The 17377-nt window shown below is 38.4% G+C and overlaps 1 protein-coding gene across 1 annotated transcript in view; it reads right to left on the reverse strand.

Moving 5' to 3' along the window:
- The window catches only part of JMY (junction mediating and regulatory protein, p53 cofactor), a 101312-nt gene that overhangs the window by 13066 nt on the left and 70869 nt on the right, over positions 1–17377 (reverse strand). The window contains exons 5-8 of the mRNA XM_086698055.1: positions 10665–10830; positions 9757–9944; positions 6694–6780; positions 928–1023 (exon numbers count right to left, since the gene is read on the reverse strand). Coding sequence (XP_086554181.1) covers positions 928–1023; positions 6694–6780; positions 9757–9944; positions 10665–10830 — 537 coding nt within the window. The remainder of the gene's footprint in view (positions 1–927; positions 1024–6693; positions 6781–9756; positions 9945–10664; positions 10831–17377) is intronic.

Genomic DNA, 17377 nt, shown 5'->3' on the forward strand with positions numbered 1-17377 from the left:
AGCCCCATGCCAGGCTCTGTGCTGACAGCTCAGGGCCTGAAGTCTGCTTTGATTGTGTGTCTCCCTCTCTCTCTCTTTCCCTCCCCCATCTGCACTCTCACTCAACATTAAACATTAAAAAAATGGTTTTAATACATGCCATTGGTATATACTAAGCTATGGAACTATTAGTTTCTTACATGTATTTTCAAATGCTTACAGATTAAAACATTAATCTTTTTAAAAAGTTTCTTGGCATTTAAAAAAACTCTCAAAACAGTATGTACATTTTATGATGGAAGGAGAGGGAATAAAATTTTTCAAGTACTGACATACATAAATCTCATTCTTTTATTATAATAAAACCTAGCATTAATGGATTTGGTGAACAACATTTACTCAACACAGGGTGGTCCACAACCACCATATACTCTCTTCACTATAATACTAAGAGAATTTCATCAAAAGCTTCCTGCACCTATAAGGTGATCCCTCGGCACAGACAATGGAAGTAGATTCCTGAGCACTTATGACAACTGCCAAACCATTTCTGACGTAAGCTGATCCATTCTCTAATTCTGCCACTGGTCCCTCCCACAGATTACCACCGTAAGGTTACTGAATGTGTTCTGGTGACAAGTTCATGCCTAAAATGGACAGTCACTTGTGAGCCTGTTAATTTTATAAAACTCAAGAAGAATTCAGGTTTGCCAGAGGCCCTGACCACTCCTCTTACACTACTAAAGTGGAAGGCCAACAGCACAAGAATATTAATTCCAGATACAACTGGAAGAAGGGTAGCCCTGTAATCAAACGTTAATTTAAAATTTTATTTTCTAAATAATAAAAGGGAAAACCAAGTTTTTATCATAATCTTGTAACACGAGTGTGTATGCAGCTCTGCTTAAAAAGCAATGAAAAACAACAGATGGGCCATACTTTTATTACCTGTTTAAAAGTTCGAAGTCTGTCCAAAGTTCTTTGTCTCTCTTGGCTAACCCAGGCACTTTTTCTTTCTTCTTCATCATGTAATTTTTCTCTCTTCTGATAAAAAATTAATAGTAATTCCATTATGATGTGTCCCATTCATTTTTATTATTAATAGGGAAAAAAAGAGAGCCCTCCCAGTTAAGTAAAATGGGTAACTCCAATGAATGATTCATTAAACAGTGTTTATGGCATGAAACTACCAGTTTTAAATAGAAATCATGATTTTAAAATCCAGAATGATACGCTGACAAAAACAATACTGTTTCATTTTTGCATTTACCCACAATTAAAGATGTTTGCGCTGAAATAAAGTCAAATTTTCTCTGAACTAAAAAATGTTCCTGTAGGGTTGTGGCTTCAACAGCTTAAGTGTAAAATACCTGTAGCTGCTATATTCTGCTAAATTAAATAGTTGACCTTAAAAACAAAATCAGCAACCACCTGGCCAGTAATTTAGACACTGCACCTTAGTTCAACCAACATAACCAGCAGCTAGAAAAAGTATTTCTTGCATTTTACATGAATCATTTGGCTCAATATCACCCCTTAAAGTTGGGAGTTATCAGCACAGAAATGTAAAATTTTTTCCCATGTTAATGCTAACCAGTGCAGCAACTGTGGAAAACAGTATGGAGGCACCTCAAAAAATTAAAAGCAGAGACTCCTGAGTGGCTCAGTCCAGGGAGCCACCCGACTCAGTTTCAGTTCAGATCATGATCCCAGAGTTGTGGGATCAAGCCCTGCATTGAGTTCCACACTGAGAGTGGAGCCTGCTTAAGATTCTGTGTCCCTCCCTCTGCTCCTCTACACCACTTGTGCATTTTCTCTTTCTAAAAAAAAAAAAAAAAAGAAAAAAAAATTAATAAAAATAGAACTACTGTATTGTCTAGTAAGTAATTCCACTGCTGGGTATTTAACCAAAGAATACAAAAACACTAACTCAAAAAGAGATACACACCCCTATATTTATTGCACCATTATTTACAATGGCCACATTATGGAAGCAGCCCAAGTGTCCATTAATGGATAAAGAAGGTGTGGTATATATACATGGAATGGAATGTTACTCAGCCACAAAAATAATGAAAATTTGCCATCTGCAGCAACATGGATGAAGCTACAGAGTATAATACAAAGTGAAAAAAAATCACAAAAAGACAAGTATCATATGATTTCACTCATCTGTGGAGTTGAAGGAATTTAAAAAATGAGCAAAGGAAAAAACACAAATCAAGAAACAGACTCTTAACTACAGAGAACAAACAGATGGTTATCAGAGCAGGTGGGGGGAGCAGATGAAATAGGTGAAGGGGATTAAGAGTACATTTCATTTATCACGACGAGCAGTGAGTAACGTAAAGAATTGGTGAATCACTATACTGTACACCGGAAACAAATAGAACGGTGTATATTAACTATACTGGAATAAAAAAAAATTCTCTATACTGTTCAAACAATGAAAAGATATCTAATTACATCTCATTTTGCAGAATATTAAAAGGCTATCGAGCTATGCAGATAGGTTATGGCTTTCATTCCTACTTTGTTTTAAAAACTTAGAGATACCTCCTACAAGACCAGTTAATGTTGTGTGCACAGGACAGTGGTCTCCAGTGTGTCATTAACTTGTCTCTCTTCCATTCATCCTGTTCAAATTCAATCTTCCATTATTCCCTTACATTACTACCTCTCTTCTTCCCCACCAGCTCCTCTAGTCAGAGTTACTGCTTCATTTGTCGTGGATGACCACATCGGAATCTACAGGGTGACTTGAATCTTCAGGCACAAAGTGAACATCCTGTTTCAGAAAACTCTGTTGCACACTCATCACCTGGTAAAGTCACTGGACTTTCACAATAAACAAAGACTGAATATTCAGGCAGAAAATGGGTTGAGGGAAGGGAGACCTCACGCCTCTCGACAGCAACAACATTCAATGTCTCCAGAAGTTTGACAGAAAATATGGCACTGTGACCTAGACAAACTGTTTCTGACTTAGAAAGGAAATGGACAAGCATTCCCAAAATATGCCAAAACACAGTATGAGGACCATGAAACGTTCCGGAAGTAGTACCTTCATGAACGTTAACTAACTCCAAGAAAAATCAAAATAAAGTCAGGAATAGAAAAGTTGTGATAATCTATTTTGGTATTGATTTTTTTTCACATTTTCCTGTATTGCTTTAATCTTTTATAATGATGATGCATATCTCTTTATAAACACAATGAGGTTTCTTTTTAAAAACGTATAGGAATGGTAGAGAAGCACTTTTGCAAGCCAGTAATTAAAACTACTCATAATAGAAGGATTTTTAAAGAGTCAAGAAATTTAGAATGTTTACATATATATATATATATATACACATACATATACACACACACACACACACACACACACACACACACACACACACACACACATACACACATACACACAGCAAGATAATTACTCAGGAAAAAATTCACCTTGCTTAGATAATAGGACAGTATTACAAAATATTAACTAAAAAGCAAGAAAACTTTATCAATTCACAGAGTAAAAAAGATAGCATGTAAAATACCATCTAAGAGAGGGGCACCTGGGTCCCTCCGTCAGTTAAGTGTACAACTCTTGATTTTGGCTCAGGCCATGAACTCATGGTTCGTGGGATCAAGCCCTGTACCCGGCCGGGCTCTGTGTTGACAGTGCAAACCTCCTTGGGATTCTCTCTCCCTCTCTCTCAGCCCCTCCCCTACTTACACTCTCTCTCTCAAAATAAATATTTAAAAATATACCACCCAAGAGAGTAAAATGGTAGGGGAAAAGCTGCTTAAGATAAGGAAATGCCATTCTTCCATGAAATGCTTACCAATTACGTGTCAGCCAGGCCCTATATTAAGCCCTAGGAGAGAAGCAGGAATGAGTAAGTGGTGGTGAGGTAAGTGGCAGGCATGTTAAGCAGAGAGGGTTAGCTGTCAAGCACCAAGGAAGAAACTGACCCTACTGGAGGAGGAGGTGGTGAAAAGGAGGATAGTTCCTAGAAGAAAGCACAAGCAGTAATCTCTTAAACATTGGTCTTAGCAACATTTTCTAGATAGGTCTCCTAAGGCAAAGGAAACAAAAGCAAAAATCAACTATTGGGGCTACACCAATATAAAAAGTTCTGGCAAAACCATCAACAGAACAAAGAGGCATCCTATTGAATCGAAGAATATATTTGCAAATGATATGTCCAATAAGGAGTTAATGTCCAAACTATATAAAGAATAGCAAGGAAAATAATAATCTGCTTTAAAAATGGGCAGAGGACATGCAAACGGCCAAAAGACACATGAAAACATGCTCAATGTCAGTAATTATCACTAATCATCAAGGAAATACAAATGAGTACCAAAATGACATATCACCTCACACCTGTCAGAATGGCTAGAATCAAAAAGAAGTAACAAGTGGTGGCAAGGATGTGGATAAAAGGAACCCTCATACACTGTTAGTGGGAATGTAAAATGGTAGAGCCACTATGGAAAATAATAAGGAGATTCCTCAAGAAACTAAAAATAGAAATACCCTGGGGCGCCTTGGTGGCTCAGTCGGTTGAGCATCCAACTTTGGTTCAGGTCATGATCTGATGGTTCGTGAGTTCAAGACCCACATCGGGCTCTACGCTGTCGTTCAGAGCCTGCTTGGGATTCCTACCCCCCCCCCCCCCCGCCATATAAAAGTCAGCTGCTTTCTAATATACTAGCAAGGAACATCTACTAGAGTTTGATATTAAAAACTATTTGTATTACCATAAAAAAAAGATTTAGGCATAAATCTAATAGTTTAGGTATAAATCTAGTAAAATATAATAAATGGGGAGCTATTCCTTGTTTACACATAGGAAGACTCAATATTGTTAAGGTGTCAATTATTCCCAAACTTGACCTACAGATCTGACATAATCCTAATCAAAATCTCAGTCGCTTATTTTGTGGAGACTGACAAGCTGATTGTAAGGTTTCTTTGGAGAGGCAAAAGACTTAGATGAGAGAACACAGAGCACAAGAGATCCAAACACATTCAATCAACTGATCTTTAACAAAGGAGCAAAGGCAATCCAATGAAGAGAAGTAACAGCTTTTTAAACAAATGGTGTTGGAACTACTAGACATCCACAAAAAAAAAAAAAAAAAATTAGCCACAGACCTTACACTCTTCATGTACATTAACTCAAAACAGATCACAGACCTGAATGTAAAATGCAGAACTATAAAGCTCCAGCAACATAACCCAGGAGAAAATATAAATGACCTTGGTTTTGGTGAGGAGTTTTTAGATACAGCGCCAAAAGTACAACTCATGAAAGAAATAACTGACAAGTTGGACTTCATTAACGTTAAAATTAAAAAGTTCTATTCTGCAAGATATGTTTTCAAGGGAATGAAAACACAAGCCAGAAATAGGGGAAAAAATACTTGCAAAGTCCAGAATACACAAAGAATTCTTAAAACTCAGTAATAAGAAAACAACCTAATTAAAAATTGAGCAAAAGATCTGGACATAACCTCAGCAAAGCAGATGGATGACAAAAAAAGCATTATGAAAAGATACTCATTATCACATGCCACTAGGAAATTGCAAACTAAAATAACCATCACGTACCACATGCCTATTAAGGGCTAAAATACAAAACACTGACAACACCAAATGCTGGTAGGGATGTGGAGCAACAGGAACCCTCTCGTCCACTGCTGGTGGCAATGCAAAACAGTACAGCCACTCTGCAAGACAGTTCGGCAGTTTCCCACAAAATTAAATAAACTCTTACATTATGATCCAGCAAGTACTGCTCCTCAGGATTTACCCAAGAGATGAAAACTTATGTGCACACAAAAACCTGTATCAATGTTTACAGCAACTTTATTCATCACTGCCAAACCTTGGGAACAACCAACATGTCTCAGTAGGTCAATTGATAAACTATGGTACCGGGGCACCTGGTTGGTTCAGTTAATAGAGCCTGCGCCTCTTCATCTCGAGGTTTTGAGTTCAAGCTCCACACTGAGTGTGGAGCCTACATAAGACAAATTTTAAAAATAAAGTGTGGTTATCCAGACAATGGGTTACTATTCGGTGCTAAGAAGAAATGAGCTATCAAGCTATGAAAATGCATGGAGGAATCTTAAAAGCACAGTACTAAGGTAAACAAATCTAAAAAGGCTACATATTGTAGGATTCCAATTAAACATTCTGGAGAAGGCAAAACTGTGGAAACAGTAAAAAAGATCGGCGGTTGCCAGGGGTTTGAAGAGAAAGGGAGATGAATAGATGGAACACAGGACATTTTGAGGGCAGTAAAAAATATTTTGTATGATATTATGATGGTGGATTCATATCGTTATACGTTGGTCAAAAACAACAATAGCACCAAGAATGAACTCTAATGTAAACTATGGACGTTAGGTGATAATGATGTATCAGTGTTGGTCCACTGACTGTAACAAATGTACTACTCTTTGCTTGGTAGGGGAAGCTGTGAGTGTGTGGAGGTATATGGGAACTGTCTATTATCTTCTGCTCAGTATGTCTCAAACTGCTCTTAATGTGTGTGTATATGCATACGTATTGAACTGCAAACATACATATATATGGAATTAATGCTAATATCTAGTTGTTTACATTTTCTTATTCTCTATAAATTTTATCCACTTTGAGACAGGTAAAAAACCAGTTTTGTTCTAATTCTCTGAGTCCAAACTTACTAGTTGTACTGTGTGATGGGCTCTGTATTCATCTTCACTCCGAAGGCGTTGTTGGAACTTTTCATTGTGTTTTGCAATACAAATTTCCTATAAATACATAAAATGTGTTTTAATATAACTGAAACCTGAAAGACTCAAACCACCACACCGGGGCCTATTTTATTGGGTTTAACTTTCATCTTAACATGTACCTACAGGAAAACACCAAACAATAAGCCACCTGGATTGCTCAACTGGAGTACTGAAGCAGCATGAGCCAAATCATCAAGATCTTTAAAAAAAAAAAAAAAAAAAAAAAAAATATATATATATATATATATATATATATCTCAACTTCTCTAGAACTCACTTCTCTCTCTCTTTGATGGGGAGGGATGGGACAAGACAGAGTCGAAGAGGGTGTCCTTAGGTAATCTCACAGGTCTCTTTTAGTTCTGAAGTCTGTGGCCAAAAGATTCTAAGTCTTATTGTAGTCTTTATCTTTTTTAGGTAATCTCTACACCCAATGTGGGGCTCAAACTCACAACCCCAATATCAAGAGTCACACGCTCTACCCACCGAGCCAGCGAGGCCCCTTATTGTAGTCTTTAAACTATGCTGGGCAAAAAACAAAAGGATTTACAACTTTTGGCTTAAAGTCTGTGTTCTTAAACTTTGATGGGTTAAAAAACATGACGTTGCCTGGAGGGCTTTAAATAATAACATGAAATCTGTATCTTATGGTTAGAGCATTCAGAAGGAAAAGAGACTGTCCAGAGGCACCTGGGCGGCTCAGTCAGTTAAGCATCTGAATCATCATTTTGGCTTAGGTCATGATCTCATGGTAGGTGGGATCAAGCCCTGCATCAGGCTCTGTGCTGATGGAACAGAGCCTGCTTGGGATTCTCTCTCCCTCTCAACGCCTCCCCTGCACATGCTCTCTCTCAAAGTAAATAAAGATTTGAAAAAAAGAAAGAGGGGAGCCTGGTGGTTCAGTCAGTTAAGCATCCGACTCCTGATTTCGGCTCAGGACATGATCTCTCACGGTTCTTGAGATTGAGCCTCACATATTTGGATTCTCTCTCCTTCTCTCTCCATTCCTCCCCTGTTAGCACTCTCTCTCTCTCAAAATAAATAAAAACATGATAATAAACTAGGAACTATGTGCCTCTTTACAAAATAATGCAGTATTATCTGGAAACTTTACAGTAGCACCATGCTAAGTCTTCATTTTCCCTGGGTCTTCCTGGAGAAGTATTCCAGGTAAAAAGGTGGCCATTAGTTTACAACACTCTCAAAACTACACAAACTTTTAACCAGAGAAAGTGATATGATAAATGATCTTTTAAGCTGGTGAACCAGAGTTTAAAGCATTTGTATCATATTTTTCACCCACATTGGGTTGACTCTAAGGCCTAACCAGTATGAATGAAGAAATTAACCTGTTTGGGACAGTCTCCAGGGGATAACAAAGGTAGTATTGTATATAAGTAACAGGATATAGTGATACAATGACTCAGGCTTCTATGTCACTCAGACCTAAGATAGAATTCTACCTTTGCCCCATATTAGCTGTTTTTCCTTGGGTGATCTGTTTAACTACCAGTAGCCTTGATTCCCTTGATTATAAAATGAGGATATAGGTCCATAATCCCTTATTTTCAGACTTCAGAAAGATGGTATGTTACATATATAGTATCTAGTAACTCCAGCAAGATCTGAAGTAGCACCCTATAAGACTAAAACTAACAGTGTTGCAGTGAAACATATGAATAGTCAAAGTAAGAGAGACTCTCAAATGGACAGCTTCCTCTCAGCTCTGGGTTTGTCACCACATCAAGTATGAGAATGTTTTTGATCTGTGGAGCTTTCTCAACTTTAGGCAAAAGAATATTATCTCATTTGACTATCAATATCATTAAAGAAAATAAAAATGCATAAAGAATATTCATCTTTACAAGTGTATTCACAGTGGCACCTGGGTGGCTCAGTCAGTTAAACATCCAACTCTTGATTTGGCTCAGGTCATGATCTCACAGTTTTGAGACTGAGCCCCGAGTCTGGCTCTGCACTGGGCATGGAGCCTTCTTAAGAATCTCTCTCTCCCTCTGCAACTCCCCTGCTCACTCTCTCTTTTAAAAAAAAAGAAAAGAAAAATCTAATCACAAAGTACAGACTTTAAGTCGTCATGGCATAGCCAGAGACCATCATTTTTTCAAAAGGAAAGGCAGGGCATGACTTAAAGTCACAAGTACTCCCCTGGGTATGAAATCCTACCAAGGATGCTGGATAGACCAAACACCCTGTGACAGTGAACATGTTGACATGTAGACAAGGAATATAGGACGATGTTACACAGAAAGGCATACTTTCATTTTTTGTATCATAGAGGTGACCTTCTCATTATCTTTCTTTCTAGGACTTAGTGTTTCTAGTTTCCTGTCTTCTCAGCCATCTTTTATCACTCCTTTTACCCCCTGTAGTTCTCCCACCTCAGGTGGTAAGTGAGGGCTGGGGGTAGGCATGGCGGAGGGCAAGACCATTTAGAGCCCCTGACTCTGTGTGATATGATGGGTTGCAGGAGGTCTGAGGCTGCTAGTCTAAACGGGCAGATTCTCCAGGAGTGAACTTCCCTACCTCAGATTTAGATTAATAAGAGTTAAGAGTAAAGAATATGGATTAATTTTTTTATATATAGAATTCCTTAAAGATTGAGATCAGAATCAAGACATGATTATACAACAGGACTGGCCTCCTTAAATAATCAGGAGCAGAGAACTGCATTACATGGCATCCTGCAACCCTGTCCTTTACCAGAGCCACTTACGGGGTGTTGGAGGTAAATAGCACATCATCACTGGCTGTTCTAATGTGTTTAACAAGGCAGTTCTCAGAAAACTCTATAATGTTAACATAATGGCTTGAGTATTGAGAAGAGGTAACTCTCACTTAGTTTTAAAACATGTAACTGCTAGTGACAAATCAGGTTACAATTATTAGATATGGGTCAAGGATTAAGTAATGACTAACAAAAAGTCTTAAAACTAAGGCTATATATTTGATAAATAACCTAAGCTATTATACCTTTTTATTTCTGAGGTAGGCTTTCTTGGCTGAAACTCGTCCACGCCTTGCTTCCAGCTGGCGTGCTTTCTGCTGAAGTTTCTGTAGCTCTTCTCTCTGTAAGTGCACAGACACTGCCATCTCTTCCTTCTCCAGCATGGCCTCCATGCTTTCGTAAGTGTCGTAATATACTACCTCATCTCTCTTTTCTGTAACAAAACAGCAACAAGGGGTAGTGGTTAAGAGCAGGAGCTCATGGAGCCAGAAAGAACAGAGTTCCAAGCTACTTATTAACTCTGTAACCTCAGGCAAAGCCGTTACCTCTTGAGCTTCTTTGTAAAATAGCAATTGTTAGGAAATATACCTGCTAGGGTGAGTGTGTATACAAAACGCTCAGCAGTGTGTGGCACAGTTAAATGCTCGATAAATGTTAAGTATCATCATCCCTCAAATTCAAAATTTTTCTGGCTGAAACAACCTTACAAAGTGAGTATTTTACAAAGGTAATAGCATAGTTGCATTGCTGAGTCTACTAAATAACTTGAGTTTCAGAGCTCCTTTAAAAGGTTTTACGTTGGAGCGCCTGGATGGCTCAGTCGGTTCAGTGTCTGACTTCAGCTCAGGTCATGATCGCACAGCTCTTGAGTTCCAGCCCTGCATCAGGCTCTGTGCAGACAGCTCACAGCCTGGAGCCTGATTCAGATTCTGTGTCTCCCGCTCTCTCTGCCTTACCCCCCCCCCCCCCGGCCCCTCCCTCTTCTCCCTCTCCCAAAAATAAACATTAAAAAAATTAAAAAATAAATTAAAAAATAAAAGGCTTTATGTTAAGACATTCTTAGTCTCAACAGAAGAACCAGCTGACGACTATGTGTATTTCCCATATGTATTAATTTTTTTCCTGGATTTATGTGGTTGAATGCACACCATACCTGATATAAGTCTTTTGATGCTTTCCAGTTGTGCGGTCAATAGTAACTCTTCACACTTCAGGATTTCAAACTGTACTTCATACAACTGAAGTTGTAGGTCATAATAATCAGCTTCTAACTGATCCAGCCGGGCTATGGCCTCTGTACCACCCTGCAAACTCTGCATCTGCATTGAAAATAAAAATAAGAACATTTCTAATTGGATGGGACAAGGAAAACAAATCAGGTTGGGATTAGAAATGAAAACTAATCATACAGCATAAATCCATGAAGCAACTGTGCCAAGAAAGAACCTTATAAACAAGAAGTAAAGATTTTTTTTAAAAGACAGAAAAACAGCAATAATCCAAACATATAGTTTTGGAAATAACTAGACATACATGGTAAAAATAACGTTTTTAAGTTTACTCATATCACAGGTCATATTTAGGATACTATATTATTCTAATTATTCTGACATAAATATTAATAGTGTTCTTTCCTCTCAAAAGTGGATGTACTAACCTATGCAGTTATTCCTTCCATATATGAATGAAATTATGTATGAATGAGTAAGATATGTAAATAAGATTCATCCATACTCAGATAGTTATAACCAGGGGGTAGAAGTCTGGTCACCCTACACATCCAGAGCTGTGAGCTGTGTTTTGCTCCATGGTCACAGCTTCATTAGCTTCTAGGAGCTGGTCACTGGGGGAGCAAGGTGAATAGCAGGGCAGAAATGACTGTAGGAAAACCCCTGCAATCTACTAACAATGATAACTATTAGTATCTTTACATAAATGCAGTTAGGATCCTACATCCAACCTAAGGTGAGACTGAACGGTTTCTAGACAGGTCTCATGAAGTGGTGGGTGTTCTCGTATGAAGTTTGCTTGGTTGGTCGGTTGATTAGTTTTTGGTCCAGAAAGGAGAGGGAGAAGAGATTTTGCCAAGCAACCGAAGGAAATTACTATGAACAAAGTATGCTTCAGATACTAGTCCCCAGCCCCACTATTTCCATGGATTCCTACTTGGATCTGTGAAGAAAGATGGCTCTATGGAGGAGCTGACAGGATGGCTTTTCAGGAGTCATTGAAGGACAGGCATGTGAGAGAGTAAAGCATTCCTCTCAAAACATCTAAGAATATAGTACTACCACTTTAGCATATTAAATGTTCATGCTTAGAGGGGCGCCTGGGTGGCGCAGTCGGTTAAGCGTCCGACTTCAGCCAGGTCACGATCTCGCGGTCCGTGAGTTCGAGCCCCGCGTCGGGCTCTGGGCTGATGGCTCAGAGCCTGGAGCCTGTTTCCGATTCTGTGTCTCCCTCTCTCTCTGCCCCTCCCCCGTTCATGCTCTGTCTCTCTCTGTCCCAAAAATAAATAAACGTTGAAAAAAATATTAAAAAATAAATAAATAAATAAATAAATAAATGTTCATGCTTAGAAACTGCAGGACACGGTCACAGGTATCAGTGTGCCCTGGAAGAACAAGCAACACTTGTGAGGAGGCCCTGGCCTCAAGTGGCATCCCAGGGGATGACTACCAAACGGGGTGGAGGATAAACAGAGGAAAAGGAGGGAAATGTTTGTGAGCTCCTCTGAGGGGTAACCTGGGGCTCCCAGAATACCAAGGAGATACTTGGCTGGTACCCTCGGGACAGGCTTGGCAGCAAAGACAGTGAATTCTTATGGCTGCAAAATGATCCCTTCTGTCTGATGAGGTTGGAGAATCGTGTTAGCACATAATGAGAGTATGTTTAAACAAGAGTCCAGCCTGGGGCACCTGGGTGGCTCAGTCAAGTGTCTGCCTTTGGCTAAGGTCATGATCTCATGGTTCATGAGTTCGAGCCCTGTGTCGGGCTCTCTGCTGTCAGTGTGGAGCCCCTGTTCCCTCTCTCTCTGACCCTCCCCTGCTCGCTCTCTCTCTCTCAAAATAATAAACTTAAAAAAAAAAAAAAAAGACTAAACAAGAGTCCAGCCTTTCCTTTAAATTCTAGATATCCAACACAGTCTTACCTGAAGACTAGAATATTTTTTAGCATATAATTTCAAGGTCCTTTTTTTTTTTTAAGGTTCATTTATTTTGAAAGAGAGAGAGAGAGAGAAAGAGAGAGAGAGGGAGGGAAGGAGGGGGAGGGAGGGAGGGAGAGGGATGGAGAGGGAGGGAGAGGGATGGAGAGGGATGGAGAGGGAGGGAATCCCAAGCAGGTTCCGTGTTGTCAGTGCACAGCCTGGCACAGGGCTCAATCCCACAAACCGATCCTACGAACTGTAAGATCATGACCAGAGTTGAAATCAAGAGTTGGATGCTTAACCAACTAAGGTACCCAGATGTCCCTCAAGTTCCTTGTAAACTGCAAAGCAACACTTAGCCTGTAATCTAAATGTGCAATGGTATACACTTAACGGTATACATTTAATAATAATCAGGTTAATTAAGTACAGTGCTCTTTCATAAATGTTATAAAATTTTTACACTGAATATTTAATGAATTGTAGGCCAATGATCCTGCTGCATTAGGAAATATTTTATGAGTGACAAACAGTAAATATGGAACAAACCACAAGATTCCATTACAGTGTCTCATGGAGGAGAATACTGACAAAATGAAATCCTGGTGTTTTGGTCCTAAGTCATAAAATATGAACATGTCATTTCTTGTCTGAGACTTTCAGTCTCACTATAAATTACAAACATCCCTTTGCATACAACCTTGGGCTTCTTATCTAGCTCTGGAGACCACAGCTCCAGAATGCATATTCCTCTGTTATTAGCACCCATACTTTCTGTGAGCACAGCATACAAACATGTGAAATACATAATGTTGGGGTGCCTGGGTGGCTCAGTTGGTTAAGCATCCAACTCTTGGGTTTTGACTCAGCTCATGATCTCACAGTTTGTGAGATCAAGTCCCACATCAGGCTATGCACTGACAGCGCGGAGCCTGCTTGGGATTCTCTCTCTTCTTCTCTGTCCTTCCTCTGCTCACACACTCAGTCTGAAAAATAAATAAATTAAAAAAAAAAAAAACTAGTGAGAAGATTAAGCTTTAAAAAAAAAATAAAATACATAATGTTAAAGGCTTTATTCTCTGGAAAATTATAATCAGTTAAGATAAAACCTTAGTGTGTATCAGTCTAAAACCTTCATGAACAGTGACACTGTTCAGATCAAGGTCTGGAACTATTAGTTCCACCTTCACTATCTCTAGTTCTCTCAAGCTGAAAGCAACCATTTGTCTGCCGTGTTCATATCACTGTGCTAGGGCTTCCCCTATACTCTATAAGTTTGACTCTTGTCCAATACTTTGCTTAAGGAAAAGAAAGCTGAAAGCCCCTTATTGGCATACTTTTACAATGTCAGCCAATATCAAATATCAAACTGAGAAAGGAAGGGGTGTATTCTTACAAGAAGTGACCTCATCGCCAACTTTCTGGTTTACTGAGTTCCATTCAAAGCAAGGAAGTCAAGAGGTAGATCTGCTATCGCAAGGTACAAAAATGAAAAAACCTCAGACGCAGAAGTGCAGGCAGAGGATCTATTGAATCCCAACCTCTGAAAGAACAAACAATAAAGCAGGGGTGGGCATCATGACAAGTAAAAGGGTTGTAGGGACTGCAGTAGAGAGGATTTTTTTATGGGATAAACTAAGGAGAGAGAGATAAGAGACAAGGGAAATTTGGGAGGGTAAAATTGTGCTCTAAGGTTTATTTAAACTTTGACATGGAGGCAGTGAAAGACATGCAGAGTTATATTAAGTGTATGCTGCTCCAAATCCCTTCCCTAAAATATCTTAATTTCCAAACTGATTTTTCTCCTGGTATCTAATTCAGGGGACAGGCACAGAACTAAGGGAATGGGAATCAAGAGTACAAGCAACACTAATTCTGGACAATGGAACAATGCAGAGAAGGTAGATGCCATAGTTGGGGCACCTTTGTTATGCCTAGGGTCACTGCTTCCCTGGGCAATAAAGAAGCCTAGAAAGTAAGGTAAGTGCTCAAAAGAGACAATCAAATTGCCAAGTTTTCACACTTTGCTATCTTGAAATTTTATTCAGCTCAACTTTTACCTTCTGAACAAACTTCTGGTATCAGGATATCAAGACCCCCAAAACAAACTGCCTTCCCAGTGTAATGCAGGTAATACCAGCAACATTGTACCTGACCCAATCCTCCCAATTCCTAGAAGAATGGCCTTTCCACTAGACATAAGTAGGGAGCACCATTCTAATAAATATGGAAAAGAAAAAAAAGAAAAATGTTTTTACAGTAAATCTAGCAAGGAAATGAAGTACCAATCAACATCCAACATCCACATAAGGACATCGTACATTACTAACCCCACTGATAATCATTCCCACTATGCACAATAACAGTGGTGTTCTTGTTTCCTATTTTGACTATACTATACCATGAAACAAGACATGAAGCAATTTATACAAACTAATGATGCCCCTATCTTGCCTTTCACTCTACTATGATCGAAAAACTCCATGACATGTGAGGAGCTACAAAAATTAGAACTTTCAGAGTATCTGTGGGTGGAGTCATGCATTCAATAAATTCTCCCTGGGCACCTGCTGGCTGTCTGAGTTATGGAAAGTATAGCAGTTAGCAATAAATGAAATGAGGGTTCAGTCATCATGAAAACCACGTACCGCACAAGAGACATAACATTAAAGGCAAGCTAAGCAAGCTGTCAGTCAAGACTAGCCCTTTTACTATGTGGCAAGGATGGAAAGTACATGAGGATTGGTACAAACAAACCTGAGTATATGAGGTTCTACCAGTAACAGCTTCACAAATATGGAGAATACATATAAACACAAGGAATTATCTAGAATTCCACATTTCAGAACTCTTTGAAAACTAAAAACAGCCATAATTTCTTTGATGTCAAAACCTAATCTCGTAATCCATTTGTAGGAAGCTATCCAGAAATGATGTGAATCCCTATTTATTCCATTTAATGAAAGTATGTTTCATTAATGGAAAAACAACACTTGTCTGAAGTTATATGTCCTAATCTGTCTAAAATTTGGAAAACTTAGAACTCTAATAAAACATATCTGGCCTCAGAGATTTGAAACAATGGCTTATAGGCTTGTAGTATAAAGGGTTATGTTTTAGATTTAAGAGATAATATACATAAAACACTAAAGATAGGGCCAGAAACATTTTTATACTTTTCTATTTATTTTTTTGTAATCAATATCAAAATATATTAAGATGACTAAAAGAGAATTTCGTAAGTAATATAAAAACTTTTACAGTATTACCTAGGTTTTTCTACTTAAAGACTTTGAAATTTCTAATGTATAGATACAGAACAGGCTATCTACATGTTTGTTAATAAATTAAAAACAAAAAAAGAGAGTCACTACCTGGACTAGCACCCTAGCTGCCCTACCTCTGTTCAGACTGTGTCCATCACACCAAAGCTCCCTGCTGTTGAAACTTCTTGGCAAGGTCCATTTGAAATACAACTGTCTGAAGCATGGGAATTGTATTTTTCCCATCTTTCTATTCCCTTCCTTGATACTTGCGTAATATGTAACACAGATTAGAGTAATCGTGTCTAAGATTTATGGAGTTCTTACTCTATGTGCCAGGCATTATGCTAAATACTTTATATACATTAACCAATGAAATCATCACTTTCCTAAAAGGTATCTATTGATCTTATTTTATAGAGAGGTTAAGTAATTTACCCAAGGTTATGTAAGTAGTAAGTTTGCAGAATCAGGATCTACATTATTCTGTCCAAATATGGTAGCCTAAAGTTACATGTGGCTATTTAAATATAAATTAAATTAAAATTCTGTTCCTCTGTCACATAAATCACTTTTCAAGAGCTCAATAGATATCTGAGTAGTAGGTACACTACTGAAAAGTGCAAATATAAAACACATCCATTGTTGTAGGAAGTTCTACTGAATAGCACTGTCTAGACCCTAAGCTTAGGTCCCCTAGGGTATACTGTAAATGCTCCATAAATACTTAATGATTTAAAGAGAAATGACATGGGGGAATATAACCTTAAAAACACTTTAGCTGTATGATTTTAGAAGAATAACAAAATTATGGATAGTGAGGATGTAGCCTCAGGATTGGTATGTATTTAGCTCAATATTCTAGCAGTAGATATATGTACATAGAGAGGAACTCAAGGAATCAAAGTTTCTAAAAAATGTATGGCTTCATTCTCTGCCGAGAAAAGAAAGCACATTGGTATCTTTCTTAGAACGTTCAACAAGGAAGGACTGTCATCCAAAAAGTTTTCTGGTTAATTCTCTGTTAAGCAGAGAACATGCTAAATGAGATGTGATTGTATTTTCTGATGTTTCATCCCAGCATCTCAATCTTGGCATCTCCTATTTCAATTAATAACTACAAACAGAATCCCCTTATTTCATTAATAATCCTTATTTTAATAATACTTTTTACACATATACTATTCCTAAGAACCCTGGGTTCTTTCAAAGGTATTGAGCCAAAGAGACATCAATGTTTTCAGGAGTTTTTGATGGGAAAATTTGAACACCAGTGGCAATCTGGGATCAAAGGTTCAGGTACAGATGATTTGCAAACCTGTTAAATTTGTCTGCAGAACTGTGAGTATATGCATATTTCTCTCAGCAGAGAGTTCCTAGGTTTCAAATTCTTTTTTATAGAGAGCGAGCAAGCAAGAGAGCACAGACATATGCAAGTGGGAGGGTGGGGAAAAG

Source organism: Puma concolor, chromosome A1 (assembly GCF_028749965.1).
Source record: "Puma concolor isolate L17-30 chromosome A1, mPumCon1.1.hap2, whole genome shotgun sequence".
In the NCBI taxonomy this organism is placed as follows: Eukaryota; Metazoa; Chordata; class Mammalia; order Carnivora; family Felidae; genus Puma; species Puma concolor.